The sequence below is a fragment of the Solanum lycopersicum genome, chromosome 3 (assembly GCF_036512215.1).
Source record: "Solanum lycopersicum chromosome 3, SLM_r2.1".
Lineage (NCBI taxonomy): Eukaryota > Viridiplantae > Streptophyta > Magnoliopsida > Solanales > Solanaceae > Solanum > Solanum lycopersicum.
Window position 1 is genome coordinate 56,892,572 of NC_090802.1, and position 26,253 is coordinate 56,918,824.

General features: G+C 27.3%; 1 protein-coding gene, 1 long non-coding RNA gene and 1 other non-coding gene across 3 annotated transcripts; 2 read left to right on the top strand and 1 right to left on the bottom strand.

Annotated features, from left to right (window-relative positions):
* Positions 1-8,307: 8,307 nt before the first annotated feature.
* On the bottom strand, positions 8,308-12,699 carry LOC101261696 (vacuolar protein 8). The gene has a single exon (XM_004235280.4). It carries the CDS (start codon positions 10,316-10,318, stop codon positions 8,654-8,656), a length of 1,665 nt encoding a protein of 554 aa, XP_004235328.1. The 5' UTR covers positions 10,319-12,699; the 3' UTR covers positions 8,308-8,653.
* Positions 12,700-23,874: 11,175 nt separating this feature from the next.
* Positions 23,875-24,012, top strand: MIR169f (microRNA MIR169f). Its single transcript, NR_161777.1, has one exon. It is a non-coding gene; the product is annotated as a microRNA MIR169f (primary transcript).
* An 83-nt stretch (positions 24,013-24,095) lies between these two features.
* LOC138347284 (uncharacterized) lies at positions 24,096-26,147 on the top strand. Its single transcript, XR_011220070.1, has 2 exons — positions 24,096-24,295; positions 25,872-26,147. It is a non-coding gene; the product is annotated as an uncharacterized lncRNA (long non-coding RNA).
* Positions 26,148-26,253: the final 106 nt, after the last annotated feature.

Consider the following 26,253-nt stretch of genomic DNA (forward strand, 5'->3'; position numbering starts at 1 on the left):
CTATTCTGTGTTATAAATTTTATTTTATATCTGATGTCTAATGTCTGATATTCGCATTAACACCTGATTAAATCTGAATTCGTATTGAAAAATTTTATATTTAAAAATGTTTTCCGAACAAAAACGATTATTTTGAGTATTCATTCCCTCATATTGGATTCATTAAAATCCCTCAGAAGTGTTTTAAATGGCAGGAATAGTATTCTGAGGTTTGCCTCTCATATAAGGGGCTTTTGCCCCTTATATGAATTAGCATGAAAACTAAGCCTCATAAATTTGAATTTTAGAAAAATAATTTATATATATATATATATATATATATATATATATATATATATATATATATATTGTTCATGTATATTGGTTATAACTAAATGAGAAACTTACATAAACATACTATATTAAGATAATACTTACCATTTATAGCAATAATATTTTTTTTCAGTTGATCACTTTTAATACATTTATAATACAGTTTTAATACATATTACATTGAATAATTTCTTATTCGTACACAAAACAAGTTTTATTGATGATTAATTTATCGCACATTTTAATATACTTATAATACAATGTGTCAATTTCTTACAAAACAAGCATAATATATTTAAAAAAAAACAGTTATAATGCGTACATAATTCACTTCTAATACATATTGCAGATTTAACATAGCGTTGCTACAAATAGTGATAAATAAAAAAAATCTCGGTAAAATCAGTAATTATTTATTTAAAAAAGTAACATTCCATGTAATTTTTCCTAACTAAATCGACGCATCAAACTCCATTGGGCCCAAGAAAAATAGACGTCAAACGCTATTGGGCCTTATTGAACTTGGTCTTTTAGTAACAACTACAAAATAGGGCAAAATAGAAAAATGGACCGCAACTCAATTTGGGCCGATCAATAACATGGGCCTTCGACTTGTTGGGCTTATGAGTTTTGACGCATTTTGTGCCCTTTGTCCTTTTTTAGTAAAATAAAGAAAATGTTCCGTAGTAATAGCAATGCAAAACTTACAATCTTTTAAAATTAATAAAAGTTATGCATATCATGGGTTTACCCGGTGCGAATAGAGTGTTCTCCCAATAGAAATTATAGCGATTGCAGTTATTTGGATTTAAAAAAAAAAAAAAAAGTTATATGTATAATATGTTCCAAATTATTTTTTCTATTCTAGTCACTTATATCACTACAACAACAAAGAACATTATCTATAAATTTCGAATAAACCACGGCTAACATGATTACATGAAACTTTTATATCCCATCATCTAATAGAATTAGTAATAATATTTTTTTATTTAACAACAGAAATTATCCGTTATCAGTTAATATTTTTTTTCTTAAAAAGCAAACAAACTATATAATCACGTATAATTAAAGTGAGATGTAGAAATTTTATAATTTTAAAAGAAATTCTAATTATCATAGTGAGGAATTCCAGTAGCCGCATTGAATGACTAAATAAATGGTTATTTTATTGGTGAGGGTTCACTTTTCTATCCCATTTTATCCTTTCAGAATAAAAAAAAAAAATATTTTTTTTTAATAATATTTGTCCATTATTGATTTTTCACACTTATTATTAAATTATAAACAGAAGAATAATTTTACTATATGGTCTTTTAAATAGGGAAACTTTCACATATACCCACTTAAAAATAATTAGTTACTCTTTATAGCTATAGTTTGATAATTACAATTTGTAGATACATGTTATTTGGAGGAGAGCGGCGAGAGACCGGGAGAGAGTGGAGAGAGGCGAGAAAGAGGGGGAAAAGAGTGGGAGAAAGGTGAATTGCATATGTATATTGGTTAGATAATTGTATTATTATACATATGTAATTGTATATATGGCAAGAGAGATTGGGAGAGGGAGGAGAGAGGCGAGCGAGACTAGGAGAGAGAGGATAGAGGCGAGCGATAGAGGGTAGAGAGTGGGAGAGGTGAATTATATATGTATATAATTGTACATTATACATATACATTGGTATAAATGGGAAGCGAGATTGAGAGAGGGAGGAGAAAGGAAAGCGAGATTGAGAGAGGGAGGAGAGAGGCGAGCGAGAGAGGGCAAAGAGTGGGAGCGAGGTGAATTATATATGTATATAGGCTAAAAAATTGTATATTCTACATATTTATTTGTATATCCTAGCGAATTATACATATACAAAAATGACTAATTATACAAACTCAAAGTCAGCCCACGTAATTAATGTATAATGTTAGTCACGAGTGGTAATTATAGCAAACTATAGCTATGATAAGTAATTAAATAATATAAGTTTGCTTATCCGCAAAATTTTCCTGAATAATAATGTCATGTAACAGAAAAATAATGACTATAATTAATTATAAAAATAAAAAAAATAAAGTGTAAAATCGTCGATTAAATTTTATAAAATGAATAAATATTACTATTAAATATTTTAAAATTTTATTCCCTCCATTCGAAATTGTTTGTCATAAAGCGCTTTTTAAAAATTAATTTGACTGATTTTAAGTTTAAATTAGATCATATTAATTCTATATTTTAAACAAACAAATAGTAATCTAAAATTATATAAAAAGTAATATAAATTACAATTTTTTAAATATTAATATAATCAAAAAATACATCTTAAATATTCATCAAAATTTTTATAATTTAATTTTAAAAATAAAAATTATGATAAATAATACCAAACAGAAAAATATAATCGACAACTATTATTAGACGGTGCTTAATTATGACCATGGTATTGGAATATGTTAGAAGTTGAGTAGGGTGGAAAGGAAACAAAGTATTGATTGAATGAGGGACGTAGGCCCCATCGAATTTGATGCATTGATTGTTCCAATAAGAGAAGAATTATTAACAAACATAATTGTCTCTTCATAGAACCACACATGCATGAAAATAGAAAATAGAAAATAGAAAATAGTTAAATGCCCACATTTGTTTTTGTTTAATTAATCCTATGGACATATCAATGTCTCCACTTTATTAATTAATAATAAAGTGACATGAAAATTATTAAATTTTAGTTTTAAATTTCTATTGAGACAAAATCCTTTTTCATTTATTTTGATTTTAGTGAAATTATCTATCGTCAAATAATTGTATAAAAAAATTCAGACATCGTGATTATAAATTATAAATGATATATGAACCACAATAATTTCCATGGTCTCGAACGTGACTTGTTCTGTCCTATGATAGAGATTATTTTTTTTTCCTCAATATTCACAATTTCTCAATAAGTTATGAATGTTGTAGAGACGTATTCATCTTGGAAGCTCAACTATTAGAGCAACACGTAACTGGCTAGTTGATTTCCCCACTAGCAAATGCTTTGAAATTAATAGGATTTTTAGTTAATTTACCCCTGCAACTCATAAATAGGTAATGTGGGCAATAATGTCCAATATAAAATATTAGTGTCACATAATTTAATATTTTTAATTAAGTAGAGTATTTGTTGGTTAAATTGGTCTATTATGAATTTTGGAGTTTAAAAAAAACGTGTCTTGGTTTTCTCAAGTTCACACACATAAAAAATCAAATGTATTCTCATGTTCAAATACAATTTCTATGATAGTCTCACGTAAGTTTTATTATATGATTCTGTAATTTTTCGTATCATAAACGTTATTTTTTATCATGATATCAAAATCGATTTATTTTCATTTCATTATTTAAGCTTTAGATATTTAATTATAAATACACGGGAATATGAGAGTCTACCCTCAAATTTTTATAGACAGTGGACATGTCTTTATACAAACTTAACCAATTTCACCTCACGAACTGATTTTGTCAATATTTGTTTTCTTTGTCGATTTCAACTTTCATGTTACTTTCTTTTAGATGTCAACCTGTTCATGTCATTACGCCAACTAAAAATGGAGATAGTGTGCAAATATAGTAGCAATTGCCACCTTGAATAAAAGATAGATATTCTGGCAGCTAGTCAGGGTCGGTTTGAAAAGTCATCTGGTAATTAGAATTGGTGTAATTATTAGGGTAATAAGTAATTTCACTGTCTAATAATTTCAGTGATTTGTTTACTTGCTACATTGTAATGTAATTACACATATCATGTTTGAATGTCACACTGTAATTATACATTTTTATTTCGATACACAATTGCAATCATAAAATTAATATTAAATTTAGTGAATAAAATGTAATTGTTTAAAGTTTATACTAGACAAATAAGAAACTTTGTAAATGACATTAAATTAAATGTTTAAAATATATATTCTTTTTTGAAAATATATTAACTAATAAACATGTACTCTTTAACTTATATTATGAAAAAAAATTGATTTATATTTTTTTTAAATTAATAAATTTCAATTGAATTGACCATAAAAACTAAAAGTATGAAGTTTCTACGAACATCTTGAAATGCATGTATGATAAAAAAGATTAATATATAAATAAAATGTTCAAACTAATATCATTGCATAATTTTTAAGAATAAGTTGTTTGTTTACAAAAAAATCTTCACCTTATTTAGTTATATATATATATATATATATTACATTTTCTTTACAAGCTTTAGTTACTCATTCTTAAAAATAAGACTTTCATCTTATTCTTTTTCTCCAAACTTTCATTTTATTTAGCTTAAATATTTTTGTATGTGCATTTTCATGAATGCGTCGTGTGTTTTAAAAATTAAACTTTCATCTTATTTAACTTAAAAGTAAAACATTCATCTTATTTAGCTTAAAAATAAATTGTTAATCTTATTATTCATCTTATTTAACTTAAAAGTAAAACTAAGTAGCAGCTGGTAGTAGGCCATAATTCTGTATTTAAAAGTAAAACATTCATCTTACTATGTTAACTTTCATTGTAAGTTATTATCCTACAAATTAATAATAATTTAAGTGCGGAATAAATTATTTAATAAAAAATATGTAATTTAGTAATAGAATGAACATTTTAAAGAGAAATCAAATTATAAATAAACATAAGAATTAAATAAATTCAACTTATAATATATTCATAAATAAAAATTGTTTCATAAAATATTTTTATTAATAGAAAAACATATTTATCATAAAAACAATGAATAATTAAGGTTGTGAATGTTATTATAAATGGTGTTAAGAATTATGTTAAAATGTATGAATGTCAAAGTGACGTCTAAAAGAGAGTTTAAGGGGGATATTTTTGTTAATTTACACACCTTATTTCAAGATAAGTTATCTTGAAATTACTATACCATTCCAGTGAGGAATAACTTATTCCAAGACTAACTGTTAATTCTGGAATAAGTTATCCTTATCTTTATGATTAAACAATAAATTAAACATCACTCAAAAATATTATCTCAAAATTAATCTCTCTTATTTATCACCACACCAAACGACCCCTCAGAAGCATACGTTTGGTTGATAATATAAGGCTATGAAATTAGAAAAAGGAAAGAAATTGATAAAGATAGATCATTGCTTGTTTGGGTAACTACCAGCAGGAAAATGAGTTTTTAGATAATGTATAAGACAAAAGCACATGCTTCCAATCTTATAAATACAGAATTATGGCCTACTACCAGCTGCTACTTAGTTATATAAAAAAATATTATCTCAAAACATAGTAAATTACAAATTCACTTTATCTAAATAGTTTTGTCCCTGCTTGATATTACTGGAGAGAAATTATTATACGAGAAGACACTTAATTTTTTCCTACATTTTTTATTACTTCAAAAATTTAAAGCCGTTAAAATAGATTAAAATTATGAAATTTTGCCCGCAACATAAATTTGGTTGGATTAGAATTATTTGAGACATTTGAAATTGAGGCTTATAGGCTCGACCATGTTAGCTCGTTGGACCGTGGGTCAGTTTGTGGACTAAAATAATTTAATATTTGAAGAAAAGCTCAATTTTTTCTAAAAAAAACAAAAATAAAATTAATACTCAGGAAATAGTAAAACAAAAAAATAGCTAATACTTAACTGTTGACTGATATATTCCAATTTAATTTTTTTTTTTTGTGATATCATCTCTTTAGTGACATAAATATTAATTTTATTTTTTTTGTATTGTAGTGCCATTAGGTTGTTTGATTAAGTTCCTTTGAACTTTTAATTCAAAGCTTTGCATAAATCTTGAAGTCTTTATACAACTATTTAAGAAGCTAAAGTTAGAAATTTGTACATAAAATATCGTTCTATTTATTGCTTTTTAATAGTATTGAACAAGTAAAAAATAGATTAAATTAGTAATAGTTATCAATTAGAGGACCCGGGGCCGGAAACAGTATATTGTTGGGCCAAATAAATGAATATTTCATTTATTAATATTGAGTAACTTTCTAATATAGTCATCTATGTTTGAGAAATTACCTAGAAATATTATTTATGTTTGTTTCAGCACTATAATATTACCCAATTTTGCTTATTTTCCTCGAAATATATTTAACATAAAAACTATATTATCTCTCTCTTATTGGATGTCATGTAACATTATTTTTTTAAAAAATAAATAAATTAGACAACCCATATATTATACCCATTAAAAATTAGTTCCACATATTCTTCAAGAAGATATGTGGCTTCTTCCGATTCTTCAAGAAATAAATTAACGAATTTGCATAAGAAAATGTCGCCTAAGTTGTTGTATACCTTTGATGACAATCAAAGAAATCATCACGAGGTAAAATTCAAGTTTTCTTCTGATTCTTTTATTTTTGAAATGTAAATTGTGAAATAATTTGAATACTTAACATGATAATGGAGTAATTTTCTTAAAATTTAGGAGTTTGTTGCTTGCTTTTTTTAATCAGATATTTTTATTGTTTGAATCTGCCTAAGTTTCGAACAAATGTTTATAGTTTCTACTTTTTTTTTACATGAACAAGAAACCTTTGATTTTTTACCATGAACAAGAAACCTTTGGTTTTTTTCCGTGAACAAGCAACAGATGTTTATAGTTTGTGTAAAAATTTATGTTCCTAATATTTAGTTTATCTCTAAATATCCAACTAAATTTATTGTCTTCTTCATCAGTTTCAAGGAACTAGTTTAATTTTTTTCTCGATCACAAGACTAAATTTTTATATGAGTGTAACGACAAATACTCGTAAATAAAATATAGGATAAAAAAAATCACTATAAAATTGAAGTAACTAGATTTTCATAGAAAATGGATGCATTGAACAAGTTGTCATTTAAAGAATTAGAAAAATATTACTAATAAATTAACTAATGTAATATGACACTCTAGTAGGAAAAAGATAATACATTTTTTTTATGTTAAGTATATTTTGAAAAAAAATAAACAAAATTAAGTAATATTATAATCTTAAAATAAACATAAATAATATTTCTAAGAGAAATTACTCGTTAACATTAGATGGTATAAAGAATTATACTGAAATGGTGTGGGATTTGTGTTTAGAATACTGAATTTATGCATAGAAATGCAGGGTATTGATGTTCAGGCCCACACTCCATAACTACTTACACACTGACACTCGCAACCATAACACCAATCTCATTTTCATAATTGCATCATTCTTTTTATCTAAGCGCTGACTTTCATTTTTTAAGCTCTGAATAATTAACTAACTGTCTTCATCACAATTATCGAAAAATTACCTACTACTCCACACTTAAAAAACAAATTATTTGACAATCAGCTAGACATCAGTTACTATAACCATGTCACAGCTCCTCTTTAATCTAAACAAAATAACTAGGTTAAAGTCATATATTTTGGTTCCTCTTTACCATCTCTGTTGCTCATCTTAAGAATACCTTACTCTATAGACTTTGATTAAACAAACTAATCACACGATTTGACCAAAAGCTATGTGTGATTTCCAAACTCTTGAAACTTCTTCTGTGTCTGGAGTCAATTGTGATTTGATATTCCATATTCCTAATTTGATTAAAGAAAGCAATTAGGTTAAGCTACCCTGTATTGAATATTCCAGCAAAAAATATTGATTGTTATTTGTGAGTGACAGCGTTGGTTTGGTCCCTCAACTATGGATGAAAGTTACTTCCATTGAAATTGAAAGAATAGATGAAAGTTACATGACTAGCAAACACATCTTTGCAGTTGATGGATTGTGGAACTTCTTTTCATACAACCATTAGCTCGACTAATTTGATGGGATACCTCTCATCTCCCCCAATCAACTCATACACAAGTTCAATGAGTTGATAAATTCCATTGGTCCATGAATGAATCAAGTATTATGATCAATTCTGACACCAATCTAATGAAATTTATGGCACCAACATCTTCTCATAAAGGGAACAAATTCTCCAATAAATGACACAACAGATCAAGAACTCAAAGAGAAGACTTCTTCACTTAATTTATTTGGTAGAAAAACAAGAAGGAAAAACCTATCAAGTTAGGTCAACAACCCAAAGATATTACATAAGAGTAACTTCCCTTCTTTCTAGTACTTAGCAAATATCTAGCCTACTAACCAACATTTACTTATTTTTTTTCTTCTACCACTAACTTATAACCACAATCTATGAACATGATCAAGAAAAAAAATTGAAAAACTTTAGAAAATTACAGTCGTAATCGTAAGATTTAATTTAGACAAATAAAAACTTGATCTTTATTTATACATACAGGTTGATTGATTGCAGTTTCCTTGTGTTGTTTTTAGTGTTGTTGCTGCTCAATGTCTGGTGAAAACTCCCCATAGTTTGCCTCTACTAAGACAATCCAAGAGCTTTTTAGCTCCTTCAATCTCCATCTCAGCTAGCTTCTGTAAATGCACACAAGCCCCGGAAGCCACCATTTGTTTCCGGCAATTCTTGGAGTAAACAAGCGAAGCCAATAACGAAACAGGGTGTCTTTTGTCTAAGTTTTGTACCACAGGATCTAATAGCTGAACTGCATTCACAATACCCCTTTCTTCCTTCCTGAAAATCTTTCGATTTCCAGCGTAAATCATCAAAATTGACAATGCACTTGCAGCTGCTTCTTTCTCTTCCACGGATTTACCTTCTGTGAGTCTCACCAATGGCGGAATACACCCGATTTCGCCTAATTCTTTTCGGGTTCTTGTGTTGTATCCCAACTCATAAATTGCTTTTGCTGCAGCAATCCTAACACCTAAAACCCCACAATTCAGAACACCGACAATTCGAGGTAAAAATTCGTTGTCCACAATTACATCAGCTATTGATGGGAAAGAAGCTAACGTTCTTAGCATAAGAACAGGGGCTTCTAGACTCTGGACTGAAGGAGCAGAATCCCAGAAATTCTTGATGCTTTCGATTCCACCTTCTCTGGCTACCAAGAGTTTCATATTGGTATCCTCAGAAATCAAATTACACAAGCAAGAAATGGCATTTTCTTGGGCTAATGATGTCCCCGAATTGGATAACCTTAAAAGGATCATAATTGCGTCTTCTTCAAGGAAATTCTCTTTAATTTCTTGGAAAACAGCTAAATTTTTTAGCACTGTAGCTGCCATAGCTTGAGAATTGGGTGTTCCCGTTTGGCAAATTTCTAACAAAGATGAAATTCCTCCTCTTGACCCAATGGCTCTTGCATTCTCCTTTGTATGACCCAATGCTTGCAAAGCTATGCATGCATTTTCCTTCCCCAAAACACTCCCAGATTCAAGAACCCTTAAAAGATTGTTGAGAATACACAAACCTTCAGCGATCAAAACATGCTTGCTCGAATCAACAGTAGAGATTTTAGCAATGGCGGTGACTGTCTTCTCCTTGATCTCCGGCGAAGAGCTGGAATCGAGTAACCGCACAAGCACCGGAACAATCCCTTGAGCTACTGCAATCAATACATTCTTGTCATCTTCCTGTAACAACCCAAGTAACGAATCCAAAACCGAGTTCTTCGACTCAGTCGTCCCGATCTGAAGCCGTGTTATCAGATTCCTCGATTCCGCCCGTATAGTCTCCCTCTTCGATGTAATATTGGTCGAAACAGCACCGTTTTCTTGAAGAACCCCATTCTTAACAAGAACCTCCAAATCCCTCACATGGTTATCAATTTTTGCAGCAACGGAATCAATATCATTCTGGGTCTTGAGTTTACCTTCAGGCGGGTTCGCACTGTGGCAAATGGATGAAAGAGCAAAAGCATCCTTTAGAGTGACAGACAGCGACTGAAGGAGGTCATTGTAAAGTGGATTGTGGAAAGCGTTGATGGGGGCAGTAGAGAGGTCAGAAAGGTGACTCTGAAGGGTAGAGAGTTTGGTTCTGATTAAAGACCATTTGCCTTTGAAGCTTTGGGTGTGGGGAATGGAATCAAGAAGAGATTGAAGGAGTAGGGAATTGGAGTGAGTCGGATCGTTTTCAGGTACTTTCATGGCGGCTTTTTTAGCAGAGAGAGAGAGAGGGAAAAATGAAAGAGAAAGAGAAAATGTGCGTGCTTTAGGGTATTAGAGAGAAGAGGAAAGTGATGAGTAACATGAAAAAGAATTGTACAGCAAAAATGTAAAATAGGAAAATAATGTAAAGCTTGCGGCGTCAACTGCGGACGCTGAACATTAAGTGCGTGCTCATCACTCTCACCAATATTCTCTTTCGACTTTGACTCCGCAAAAAAATAAAAATAAAAAATTTATAAGTGAATGATTAAAATTTCGTATGACTACAAATGATTTTTTTCTTTTTGAAAATGACTATAAATAAAAGTAGGTGACATCAATTGGTAGAGGAAATAATTCATAAATAGTAATATGTCATGTTAATTATCACATATACAATAGTTAATTCATAACAATATCATATATATATATATATATAAAATATTTTATTATTTTATTTCTTTAAAGTGAATTTGGTTAATAAATATAATAGATAGCTACAAACTATCAACTAACAATGAGGGTAAGTCAAGAAGTCTAAGAGGAGGAAGTGGACAACCCAAAGATAAATTCTCTCCCTACTCTATTCTATAGCTAACTCAGTAAAAATGTTCCCCAATTTGTTCTCATTCCAGCTAAACATTACCAAAACTTTTAGGAGGAATAAAATCACTCCATATGAATTTAAATTAATTATATATTAAAATAATTGAGGCGAGATAAATATTTTTTTTTTTAGGTAAAATAAAAGAAATGTTAACTTGGTTGACGTGAGACTTACGCGCTTCTTAGTGAGAGTAGAAAAAGAGGATCATATACGACTAGCATAGCCTGGAAAGTCGAGCCAAAAGTTGGTCAGACTCTGACAAGAGGTAAAAAGGCACACAGTCCATTAACCCTTCTTTGGGCCCCTCTTTTTACTACTGGGCTTTAGTCGGGGGCCCAAAAACTTTCTAATAACTAGCAATGTTTCCAATTGATTTCGCGGTAGCCGTATTCACACTTACCTTTATTTATTTATTTATTTTTTTTCATTGGAGCGAAGGTATCTGATTGGTTGAGTTTATAATGGTAAACATGTTATTTATCCATCCACTACGTATGTCGCCTTGTGTTCCAATTTTTTCTGTTTAATTTGTTTCACCTTTATATACTATTTCTATCTCGTACGTTTTGTTTGGTCTTGGTCCCTTTTAACAAATATAATATTATCTTTATAATATTAATTAAATTTTAATACTACATATTTTTTGAGAAGACAACATTAGTAAAAATATTCTTAATCAGATTCATCCAAAAACAATGAAAAAAGACAAGAACTTGCTCACTATTTTTAATTTTAAGATCGCGAGTTGAAATCTCAAAAATAAAATGAATTAAAAGGAAACAAAGAAAAAGTAAAGGATGAGAAAAGGTAGGAAAAGTGGCAATAATGAGAATGCACAAAGTCGAAAGAAATAAAAAAGCAAAATGCAAAAAAGTACCTCCGACCTGCAAGGACGGCTAAATTGTATGAACTAGAATAAGAGTATTAAATTCAAAATTCTAGGAATGCTTTTTTTGTTCGAGCTTATTGTACAAAATTTTTGTAGTGCAATAGTAATGAGAATTCATTTATTTAATTAAACAAGTTGTTTCCCTAAATGTGGGCCTCAAATTCAAAACTACCTTCATTTTTTTTTTGTTTTAATTGTCACATGAAATTGTTATAATATAATGAAACAAATTTTAAATTTATCTTTATGACACCTTAGAAGTAGCAACTTCAAATTCCTTAATCCACGCAAAAAAAATTGCACTGGAAACTGATAAAAGGATCGAATTAGAGTGATAAATATTTTTTTATTTTTAATTACTGATTTTAGATTTGAATTTTCAAGAATATATAGTTCTTTGTATTAGGGCATCTTCAATTTTATATTCTTTTTTACTCTCTAAAAAAAGATCCTTTCTTTTTTCTTTTCAATATTTTATTTTTATTTCTATTTCATTCTTATTTTTTTATTTGATAATATTAATCCTTTATTTCTTTTTTTTCAGTAATTACTTTGTATAATTTTGAGTGATATAAAATTATATTTTTTAAATTTTTTATTTAAAATAAAATTATGTTTTATTCTAAATTTTTAAATAACATAAATTTTAAAAAATAATGTATAATACACAAATTAATGAAAAAAGTAAAACAAAAAAGTGAAATACAACTACAAAAACATTACATAGACATTTCATACTTTTCGAAATTATTACGATGCTTCCATATATGCTTTATTAATGCATTACGGAGTTCAAGATGAGCTTTTTTGTCCTTTTTTTTTATGTCTGGCTAAAAGTTGTTCAAATCGGGATTCTTATCTATTACTATTTCTGTCGTTGAAGTTGGAGCCTCTACGACATCTTGAATCTATGCATTAAGATCACGTTTATCCTCAATTATCATGTTGTGCAGTATAATACATGTAATCATTATACCATGTGACACTTCTTTTCTCCAAAAAAGTGACCGTCCTCCAATAATTGCAAAACTTTGAATGCATGTTTAACATCTTGTTTTATGGCGAATTAATTATTATGTATTGTATTGTATATTATCTTGTATTTTAATTATTATATTATGTATTGTATTGTATTGTGTTGTTATCTTATATTTAAATTATCATATTATGTACTGTATTTTTAAATTAATTTTTTTATCTTATCATTCTAATTTTTGTCTATTCTTTACAATGAAAATTAATAATGAAATCAAATTATATTATTGATAAAAAAAAAGTTAAAATACTATTAATTCGAAATGAAAGTAGTATATATTAAATAAATATTTTTAAAAATATTATATTACAATTAAAAAAATTTATGAATATTACTTTTTTTAAATCAAGCAGGGAATAAAGATAAAAGATATCATGAAAAACAAATAAAAGAAAACATCACCACATTAATTACATTATATGTAAACTAATATGTTAATAAGAAAGTAATAAAAATAATAATAAAATACTCAAAAAGTGAAATAGATAATATTACCTCTCTAAATACGAAAAATAGAGAGTTATATGAAGGGAGTGGAGTATCTCTTCTCTATTATACTCTTTAAATATAGAAAGTAATATAGATGATAGTTGAAAATAGTAAACATTTTACCTATTTATAGTGAAATTTTCTATAAATTGAATTGAGAAAAGAGTCTGATAAACCCCTCAACTTTGTTATTTAGAGCTGATATACCCCTTGTTATGAAAGAGGCTTATATATATCCTACTTGTACACAAATGACTCACATATATCCTTTTCCTCTAACGGAATGGAAATAAAAATTTAATCCAAATTTTATTTTTTTCTAAAAAATATAATCCCATATGAGTAAATTTAATCCTCGTCAAACATATTTTTTTGACTTTTTTTATTTTAATGACTAATTTATAATTATTATTTTGATAATCAGATTTATTTATGTTTCACTAATATTCTTGTAAAACTTATTGTAGATGACCAAATTTTTTCTTCAAATACGAAATTAAATTACAATACACAAAAAAATAGTTTAATTTTTTTTCTTTACACTAAGGAATGAAAGAAAAAAACAAAATAAGAATAAGAAACTCAAAAATTATAATAAAAGAAGTCAAAAAATAATTTAGGTATGAAAAAAAAAATATACCTTGAACTTTGATAGAAGAATCATATATACCCCTAAATAATTTTTTTTAAAAAAATTAGAAGTAAAAAATATAAATTTAAAACTAATTTTTTAACTTCCATTAAATGAAAGGGTATATCATATATGTGATCCATTTTTTTACGGCAAGAGTATATGTGAGCCGTTTGTATAACGGAAAGGGCATATATAAGTCACTTTTATAACGAGAGATATATCAGCTCCAAATAACAAAGTTGAGAGGTATATCACTCTTTTTCCAAATGAATTTTAATATAGACATCTAATACCAAAATAAAAAAATTGAGTAATTAAGAATGTACTGCACCCTGCGCTAATTGAGTAATTAAGAATGTACTGCACCCTGCGCCCCACGTGGATTTTCTTTTACAATTACTCTTTTCGCTTTTGAAGTGATAGTCAAAACGTATTCTACTTAACCTTTTTAACACTGATACAAACTCAATAGTTAACTAAACTCAATAGTTAACACTAAATTTCTAATTTCAATAAAGTTTGACATAATTCAATAGTTAATTAAGCTCTTATATTTTTGAAAATAAACTTAATAAACTTAGTATATGTGAATAATTTATTCGAAATATAATGAATAATATTATCTAGATTCAAAATTTAGCTCCACTTATATACTACCATCAAATCAAAGGAAGGCAACATAAGAAGCTTTACAGAACACTAAAAATATAAAATAAAAAATAAAATAAAAAAGTAAAATAAACAATTGAAAAAGTTATTCCTAATTAATTATCCACTTTTAAATTGATTCACTTATTAAGAAAATAATTATTGACATAGTGAGTTTATTATTTTATCTATTAATTATGAAGTAGATAAATTAAAAACTTAAAAATCTTAAAAAGCTATATATTTTTCGAAGTAATTAATTAAGTATATAATAGATTAAAAGAAATATCCTTTATTAATTTGTCAAAATAAACAAGTAATTAGAAATAACTAAAAAAAATGAACGAATAATTAGATAAATTAGAAGTATAAAACTCTTTAAAGAAGAGATAGACCAAAATAAGTAGAGTTTCAAAACCACACCTCTAAATATGAGTTCATGATAAAGAATATTTGACAAATTCTAATAAATATAAAGATCAGACTTTATTAATTATTTGGTGAAGATAAATTAAAAATACGCTCAATTTTAAATATGGGTAAGGGCCAAATATATCATGTATAATAGAAAATGGTTTAAATATATCTCTAGTTATAACGCGTTACGTTCAAATAATTTAATTTGATCTAATCTATAATAGTAACTCACCCATTTTTCTTTTAAACAAGTAAACTTAATGTTCATTGAGATCTTTCGAGCAACCAAAGAGACTCCAATAATCAAATTGTTTTTCAATCAGTGCCATCAGATTTACCCCTAGAAAAGTTCTTCGTCCACTTCCCCCAATTGACGCATATAAGATCCTCCCACTTTGGCTCAATTTAATTTTAAAACAATGATAATCACGTCAACTCATGGTAATTTTTCCTTTGTTATGTTAGATGTCTCAAAATAAATGAAACATTCTGATCAAGCTTAAAATCTAGGATTCTGAAATTCGTCCAGAAGATCGAGGATTCTACTTGCACTAACACATTATTCACAATATCTTCTAGTCAAGCACGAGTAGTAGAAGATTCTTGTTGTTAGTGAAGTTTCCACAAATTTTCAGTTTTCCCCTATTTTTGTATTCCCTGTTGTTCCAAAATAACATTTTTTTAAAGAAAACTCTGGTTCGCAGACTAACATTATACATTAATTACGGAGGTTGACTTTGAGTTTGTATAATTAGTCACGTTTGTATGTGTATAATTCACCAAAATATACAAATACATATGCATATTATACAATTATTTAACCTATATACATTTACAATTCAATGTTCTCTCACTCTCTGCCTTCTTTCTCTCACCTCTCCCCTCCCCCTCCCCCTCCCAATCTCGCTCGCCTCTCTCCTCCCTCTCCCAATCTCGTTTGTCATATGTACAAATGCATATGTATAATATACAATTATATACATATACAATTCACCTCTCTGCCCTCTCTCGCTCGCATGTCTCCTCTCTCTCCCAATCTCGCTCGCCTCTCTTCTCCCTCTCCCAATCTCGCTTGCTATATATACAAATTCTAATCAGACTTCATCAGATTAGTTTGTTAGTATGATAGAGGGTAGTATAGTCTTTTCTGTTAAAAGTTGTTATAACTAACTCTTCCATAGGTTGGTTACAAGATACAACTATAAATACGTGCTCCTATCATTTGTACAAGTTAGCCCTTTGAGCTCATAAATGAAATTCTTCTTCTTCTAGTAGTTTCTGTAAATTCTGTTATATTATATGGTATGTATAATATACAATTATCTAACTGGTATATATATATAATTTATCTTTTTCCCATTCTTTTCCCACCTCTTTTGTCTTTCTCCTCTCTTTCTCAGTCTCACTCGCTTCTTTCCTCATTATAGTATATACGAATTGTAATTATTAAACTATAGTTATGAAGAATAATTAGGCTATTTTTAAGTGGCTATATGTGAAAATTCTCCTAAATTATTTGGACGGGCAAGCTATATCCCAATTTAATTTATTTTAAATTAAATTATTCTTTTAACTTGGTTGTCCATGTGTCCTATGTTAATCATAATGATATATTAAGCCTGAAAGTATGACAAGAGGAACATATTTAACCCTTAAAGTATAACTAAAAATATATTAAATTATTTCCTATAATATAAGGCGTATTTGGTCCTTTTCTATTTTAAATACACATAAATAGATTTAGGTTTGGATGGGCTTAATAAAAGCAGCTTTAAAAAAGTATTTTTGAAAGTGTTGAAATTTATTTTTAAAATAAGCAGTTATGCGTTTGGATAAAAGTGCTGAAGTTAAAAAAAAAGGTTGTTGATGTGTTTGGCAAATAAGTGCTGATAAACAGCTTTTTAAATCAAAATGTCTGAAATACCCTTAAAAACTGTTAACATAATAAAAGTTAATTAATTTATATTTTACAGCAATAAATAATTATATTTTGTTATCATTCACATATTTCTTTCTCATCACAAATTATTTATAAGAGGAATATAAACTTACTATTGATTTTAAAGATATATAATTTGAATAGATCAAAGAACGATTTAAAATTTTATTTTAGTTTCATCCATAGGTAGTAATAATAATATTCTATCATTCACATATTTCTTTATTATCACAAATTATTTATAAGAGAAATATAAATTTTTATTTAAGTTATATATGCAACTTATTTTACATTTTAATAATATATAATTTGAATAGATCACTTGAAAGATTTAAGATTTATTTTATTTTCATTCATTAGTAATAGTAATTGTCTATCATCCACACGTGAAAAGGAAAAAATAGAAGAAAGAAATGTTAGAGTTATGTGGGTAATTTGGAGATTGTATAAAAATATTAAGGGTAAAAAGGTAAAAATGTGGTCTACTTAAAACAGCTTATCAGCTAGAAAAAAAAAACACCCCTACCCCAGCTTTTAACTTTTGACTTAAAATAAGTTTTTTTAACTTAAAATAAATTATTTTGAGGATTGTCAAACAACTAAATAAATCAAAAACCAATTTTTAAGTCAATTTGATCAGTTTTTAAGTTGAGTCAAACATGCCCAAGCTAAGTGATGTAACTTACGCCGAATTTAGAGGACCATTTTTGTCATTTTGTGAAAAATTACTTATAACAACAATTGACTAAGGATGAAATGATGTCCTTACACTGATAAGAATGAGTACACATTACAACATTGACTAAATTTATTTTCTTCACATTGACCCAATAAATGTAAGAACAAGATTTCTACCTCTAGATTTTTGAGCCGACTCTTAATTTCTAATCCATTTTTTTAATGCATAATTATAGTCGTTTGAATTGGTTCTATGAAATATTCTTTTCGATCTAATTTTATATATGAAATTTTTATTTAACACTAACATTAAGAAATGATGTAATTATATCCTTCTATCTTTATTTAATTTTTTTGAAACTCAAATTTTTAATTTATTAATATGAATTAATTTATTTTAATTATTTAATTTAATCAACGAATAAGAATCATTTATTTAGCTTTTCTAAGTTGATCATTTGTATATTTTTAAGGCTAATAATCAACAAAGATAAAAAAAGGAACAATATAGTAATTTATGCATTCACTTAATGAAATGATAAGTATTATAAACTAACTATTTATAAAAAAAAATGACATATAAAATGGAAAACAAAAAAGTATCTCTCATTTTATTTTAGCTATAAATAAGCGTCAAAGTAATTTTATCTATCAAAATTGACACATTGTTTTTCATGTTATTCCCATTCCACTTTATTAACTATCTCCGGATGTTATTTTTAATTTTTCAATTTTCATCGGGAGGGACACTATATAAAAAATGATTATTAATAATAATTAATTTTTAATTATCGTTAAATATATATCTAGCAGTAATTAGCACTCTTTATATATGTCCATAAAATTTTTAGCGATATTTATTTTAATAAACTTATCTGATGCCGAAATTTTTTTTAACATCTTTATTAATTAGCTAAAAATTATTTTTATTACTGTGAAAGGGGTTGTTAGTTATATTCAATGTCATCATTGACTAGTGAAATAAAAATATTAATTAGGACAGCTATTATTATTATTAATTATTATTTTTGTGTTGAGTTGGTCAAAGAGGGGCAATGATACTATTTAAAGAAACAAGATCCTCCTTCACAGCCGAGATTATTGTGACAAATGGCAACTCATAACCTGCATGGATATTCCCTATTATATTTGCATGCATCTTTTATAATATATACTTTTTATTTAATTTTTATATTAAAAAAGGTACGTATCTACGTAATACACTTTATGTGTAATTGGTTGCTGGTTGAGTTGACAAATGACAAAGCAATCATAGAAAATTATCATACCCTTATTTTTCATTTTAAAATTCATACGTTATACTTGACATACTAGTCTACAATATATGATAGTATTAGAAATATCTTTATGTCTTAATATATCGCAACTCAAAAAAATACGGTCCACGTTATAAAAATATCAAAATTACAAGACATGTAGCATAACAAGGTAGAGAAATATTATTTATTTTAAACTTGATGTATATGTTTCATCCGTTCACTTTTATTTGACATGTTGTGCTTTTTTAAAGTGAATGTGACTAATTTTTAAAGTTAAACTGAATCATATTAGTTTAATATTTTAAACAAAGACTTTAGATATAAAAAAACTATACAAAAAGTAATATATATTGCAATGTTTTGCATATCAAAATGATGAAAATATGCATCGTAAAATGTTAGTCAGAGTTTTTATAATTTAACTCTAAAAAAGAAAATCATGACAATTAAAAGTGTGCGGAAGGAGTACTAACTAAAAATTCCGAGAGAAATATAAATATAAAAAGCTTAGCTAAATTTTTGATATGATCAAGCTAAAGAATAATCATATTATGTTGTACTGCCAGCTCATTCTTAACGTAGATGAGGAAATTGATCTCTTTATGTGATTTTAGATAATTTTATCAAAAAAAATCTTATTATCCACATAAAGATAAGAATCTGGTTAAAGAAAATGTCCGTGTACACCTAACCTTGCGGAGTTGTAGAATTAATATTGGAGTTGTAGTATTAATATTAAGGAAATTGATACTGATCCTCCTTTTTCTTGGTGTGATTTTTTATAATAATTTTTATCACAGGGTGAACTGCAAAACTTTCCTAAATGGGTACAAAAATATATAAAGTGTGTTCTAAAATCATAAACTGTGCAAATCTCCCTTGTTGGGCTGGATAAAGAGCCAAAGGCCCATTTTGACAATTATAAGTAGGAGTTGTGGGCCGAGTTTCAATTGGGCCTTTTCTCAACAACGGCTTTTCATTTCAGGTCAGCTGTGTTGGCCCAAAACTTGGGTCTGGACCGACTTCACTACTCACAAGTCACAAGTCTCCAGACATATATCTATCCGTTTCAATTTGTTCGACCTATTTTTTTTTAGTTAATTTCAAAAAGAACGAATCATTTTCTTTTAGCAAGTTTTTAATTTCATTTTTTCAAATGAATCCACAAAATTACAAAATATTATGATACATTGACATATATTTAATTTAAGACCACAAACTTCAAAAGTTTCTTTTATAGAAAATGGTCAAATGCTCCCTCAACGTATATACCCGATTTTTCAACTATACACTTAAACTTTACGGAAATTGTATCACCCCTGAACTGTTTAAAAATGAAATAAGTGTAACCTTAAAAATCCATAACCAGATCTATGGTGGCATATGAGACGTGCTTGATTATGGATTTTTAAGGGTAGAAATATTTTAATTTTAATATATAGTATATGAGGTGATAAGACTCTCGTGAAATTTAAGTTTGTAGTTAAAAATTCAAAACATTGACCATTTTCTCTTTCTTTTACTTTCATTAACTTCATACTAATAAGTTAAAATAAATCAAATAAATTGAAACAGAAAAATCAACCATTAGTAGTTTAATCTAATTAGTTTATGATCGATTTTTAGGAAAAGTGTACATTTTTAGCTTTTTAAAAGATGGAAAAAGATCATTAATTAGAAACTGCTTTCTGCCCAACTTCTTTAGACTTGATTAAAGTTCTAAAAAGAAACAAATCCCCAGGTTGCCCTGTGCCTAACAAAAAAAAAATCACAAAAAAATAAAATTAAAGAAAATAATATACATGCATAGAACTATTTGACTCCTTTTAGAGTGTGAATCTGATCCTAAAGCTGTATGTTCATATTCTTTTATCAACATAGCACGTTGTATAGCAAGTTCAAAATTCCATGCAATAAAGTTTAAGTAATATATATTGTTTTTAACACTATATATCAAATCAGTCGAGGTATACGATCAGGGTCGACTCAACAAGATTGGGGCTTAAAGCGAAATTTGAGGGAGGGACCTTAATATTTTATTTTTTTGTCATATATACTTTTATTTAATATCTATTTTTCTAACCCTTTTAGTTGCGAAATTATTAGTTACTGTTTTATAATCGATTTGTTTGATAATTTCTTTTCAATTGATGATATAACTAATACATTCAATCTCTCTTGAGACATCGTTGATCTTAAATAAGTTTTAATCAAATTTAGTTTCGTAAACCTTCTTTTGATAATATAGCTAATTGATTCAATCTCTCTTGAGACATCGTTGATCTTAAATAAGATTTAATGAAATTTTAGTTTCGTAAAACTTCTTTTGGCTGAGGCAACGATTAGAGAAACTATAACATTATTTCATAAGCAATATGTGTATTTGGAAAAGAATCAAGTCTTTTGTTTGATTGTGTATTTTCGTTAGATCATTATCTTCTACATGTATGACAATTTAACACTTTCAATTTTAAAAAATAAATTTAAATCATCAATAACAAAATGATAGACAATATTTTTAAAATTCTCATCATTTAGTAATATCAATTAACTACTAAATAAGAAACAGAAAATATTTTCATATGCTTCAATTGATTCAATCTATTTTTGAAGTGAAAATAAATTTTTTTTTTATATATATATATATATATATATATATAATAATAATAATAATAATAATAATAATAATCAACTATAGTTTTAAGGGACTTTGTGATTTTCTTTTCAATATTTTCATCAAATTATTTCTTATGAAATTTGAATTCTATATTCATTTCATATGTATTTTTTTAGTAGAAATCACACCCCAAGTGATTGCTTTAGTAGCATAGGGGTTAAGACAACCCTGTATATAACCTCCTTAAAATTAATGTTAGATTTATTATTTTGAAAATAAAACAGGTTACCTATGCTTGTTGCAAAAGGTAAATGTGACCTAATAACGATATAAAAATTCATCACACTGTAATTAGACTGATACTAGCGTTTAACCAATAAGACTAAATGAAACCAACGGCTGACCATGGAATTAAATCTTTTTTCATGAAGAAGCTTGGAATAACCTTTTGAACTATGGAAAAAGGTACATGTTTAAAAACACAAGAATCGATTGTTTCAAAGTCAAATCATAAAACAAATTAAAGCTAATTCTTTTAGTCTATGGATTTTGACAATAATGTAGGTGCATGCATGGGAAGATCGACAACAAATGGCAAGGGAAATAGACAGTATTTGGAATAAGGAACTTACAAAAGTTGAGTATTAGGGAAAGAAAAAGTGGGATAGATTTGTAGTAAATCCTAGATAGATATGTATTCTCTTCTTGATTCTTTATCAAAGAAGGATCAAATTTTGTCTTCAAGAATGTCAAACAAGAGACACTTGTTGAGAGTTTGATTTTACAAGATATAATTGATCACTCGCAACTTATCGAGGACATTACTTTAGATTATTAAGAGGTTACGAAGATGATCAGGTTAGGTTAGTAAATAGTCGACAATCTCGTCATCTAGTTTCCGTCTTCTCTGTATCATGATTAGTACTCTCCTATCATCTTATTCTTTGACTTTAATTAGCACTACGTATTGTTTTAATTTCTTTGTTTCAATTATCGTAGTTGTTGCTACCATTCTTTTCTCCATTATTTTCAACTCGCATTTGTATCTATTGTATTCACATTTTATACATGTTTTGATTTGCTCGAGGTTCTATTGAAAATAACTTCTCATTCAATTCGTAAATCCCACTTATGAAATTATACCAGATAAACTCCTTCACGTACTTAATTACTTTATCCTTCTCCTTATTATATGGAGTCCGGAGCCTAAAGGGTATAAAATGTTAACAAAAATTCCAAAATGGTATATAAATATTTATTTTAATCAAAAGGGCAAAATTGCTGGAAGGGTAGCGATTTCGCTCACCGGAAAAAGTAAAATCGTTGCCTTAGCAGCGATTTCCAAAACAAATTTTTGTTAATGATTTTTTAATAAATCGCTGCCTAATCAGCGATTTCTTTAATTTTTTTAATTATTTATTTAAAAAAAAAAACTAAGAGCAACTCGCTGCAAGGGCAGCGATTTGTCTCCAAATTGTTTTTTTATTTTTTCCAATAAATTTTAATTTTTTTTTACAATTTTTAAAATTAAATTTTAAATTTTTTAAAGAAATTTTAATTTTAAATTTTTCTACAACTTATTCCAAAATAATTTTTTTTAATGATTTTTAAAAATAAGTAGCAATCAAAATTTTTCTAAAAAATTGATTTAAAAAATATATAAAAAAATTGGACAAATCGCTGCACTTCAGCGATTTGCTCCTAATTTTTTTTTTAATTTCAAATAAAAAATTAAAAAAATCGCTGCTTAGGGAGTGATTTATTAAAAAATCATTAAAAAAAATTTTACAAATCGCTGCCTTGGCAGCGATTTCTTTTTATCATATTTTTTCAGACGACAAAAATTGCTCCTCTTCTAGCGATTTTGCCCTTTTGGTTAAAATAAAAATTCATATACCATTTTAGAATTTTTGTTAACATTTTATACCTTTTAGACTCCGAACTCTTATTATATGCCTTTCTACTTCCTACTATTATCTTCAACAAGTCTATATATCACCAATACACAAACATCTTGAGCTGAATGAACATTAAATGGATATGATTGGCCCCTTGCATAAAAAAACAAGAATATGTACGTTACTTTATTCCAGCTAGCGATCAGGATAAATTGATTCTTCATACAATTTCCAAATATTCTTTTTTTTAAAAAAAAGTCATATAGACTTGTGGTAATTAAGTCATTGAAATCCAAGAGGCCTATATATATATATATAGCAAGCTTATGGATGAGGTATTGGCATCATCAATTTGTATTATTGAATGTCGAATTTTAAATTTTAATGGTTGAAGAGAGGTATTGCATGAAGATAAAGTGCCTGCTCTGATAGCCAAGGATGACTTGCCTAAAATCATTTTTATGAAGGGTCTTAACTAATTAAACTTTAGTTACTAAAATTAAAGTTTATATTATATGATCTTAAAATTGGAATTTTAGGCGTTGTCTGAGGCTAACTGAGAGACACTTATCTTTCATGTAACACCTTCATTCTCTTCCATATATATACTATATATATGAGCTAAAATCCACTCCACTAAGGTTTGATGTATTCCTATAAATAATTTTTGTACTTATATATGATTAGTCTATTTTAATATGCCATATCATTTTATTAGCATCACTAATCATATCTATATTAATTATATATGTAACATCACTTACAATTGTCTTTTCGTTAACTGATCAACGAGAGTCTGTTCTAGTTATCAATCAAGAGGATGGAACACAATGAAGTCGTCTCAGGTTCAATTCTTAACCTAAACACTATGTTATTTAATATCTTTTGATCTATTCTACACTTAGTGTACAGAGTTATTTGTTGGGGTGAAGCTGATAAAAATCTTATGTAATTAGTTGAGTTGCGTAAAAATTAACATAGTGGGCTAAAATTAGATATAAAAAATAGTTCCTAACTTTCGAGGCTAGGCAACTCATCAAGGCTACTAAGTAGGCTCTTTCAAGCATATTAAGCAGGTCTTTTGTGCCTCATAATTATAAAAATAATTTGTTTTGTGATGATATTTTAATTTCCATCTCTCTCTCTCTCTCTCTCTATATATATATATATATATATATATGCCATAAAATACAGTATTTAAGAGGAGACTTACTATCTTTAATTGCCCTTTTGTTCCCCAACATTGTACTGACATTATGGTTGCCATTAAGATAATGTTGAAAATCATGGTTGACATTTTTGGAGAAAATATTCAAGAGGAAAGGTTTGTGCATAACAAGAATGTATATTCATGTGCAATTATGAGGTTTTTTTTAAAATCAAACAAACTATTCTTTACTTGCTAATTAAATTTAATTTGGAGTGTATACATATCATATATTTTTCTACATAATTTTTCTATAATAATATGACATGAATGTCAACTAAAATCTAGTAAAAGAAAGAGATGTTTGTAAGCAATAAAACTATAGATGAATGACCTCGCAGGGAAGAAAAAATCTGAAGTGTTTTTAGTGGGATTTTCTCAATTTTGAATAACCATTGAGGCAATTTAATATTTAAATAAGAAAAATATAAAATGAAATTAAAGAATATCAAAATTTATAGAAAATATCTTGTTCTTATCGCATTTAGGGAGTAGTTTTTTAAAATTGATTGACTCAATTATGATCAAAATGTTTGTTAATGTAATATAATCTTAACCTTAAAATTTTGAATAAGTCATATCTCTCTCGTCCAGATGTGTGAACTTGGAACCAATCATTTTTGTTATATATTTCTTCTTAATTTTATTTATCACATTTTATTTTAATGTAGTAAAGTAAAAGTTAATTGATCTCCGGATACAATTAACCTCTTTTACTGGTTGGCACCACTCGTAAAATGTTTTTTTTTCAATAGTTACTATTAACTGATTTGAGTAGAAAACAAAGGATCTTGTTAATTTTGGGGATTTGTAACTTTTAAATTCGTAAATAGAATAAGTCATCTATTATATGCTTGAATAAAATTTATTATACTTTAAATTATTTAACAAATAATTAGTTGACATGAGTCATTAAACCTCATAATATGCGCATATATGCAAGTTATATCTTTGCAGAACTTCAAAATTTGAATTCATTTCATATCAAGCTAGAGTTATGAATGGATCATAAGTATTTCTTTTTTCCCCAGTAAGCATCTTTAGCTAAAATACTTAAAATCAAATCACTGAATTTCACTTTTTGTGTATCTAAAATTAGTCTAGTGTTTTATTTAACATTAAAAAAAAAAAGGAGAAATAAATAAAGAAAAATTTAAAAATAGCTAGTAATAAAAATATAATCAGCTATGATCTGCTTTATGTATAATTTGTAGCTACAAGTTAAAAGGAAGAAAAAGGAAAATGATAGAGACGAGCGAGAAGGGGAAAGGAGAGAGAAGAGAGAGACTGACAAATTGAATTTATATATTTATTGAATAATTATATATATGTAACTAATATATATTTATATCAATGAATACAATTGTACATAATTTATATTTAAATACAATATATATCAGGTTCAAATGTATTAATGAAATGCAATTCATATCAACAAATGTAATTGTATCAATGTTATATTTCATAACAAATTGCATTATATTCGTTTATTTGTGTGCATCGGTTTTGTATTTAGTGACTTATAAAAGAGAACATTCATCTTGTCATTTGTATTTGTTTGCCTTGTGTATTTGTATTTTTCGCCTTATGTGTATT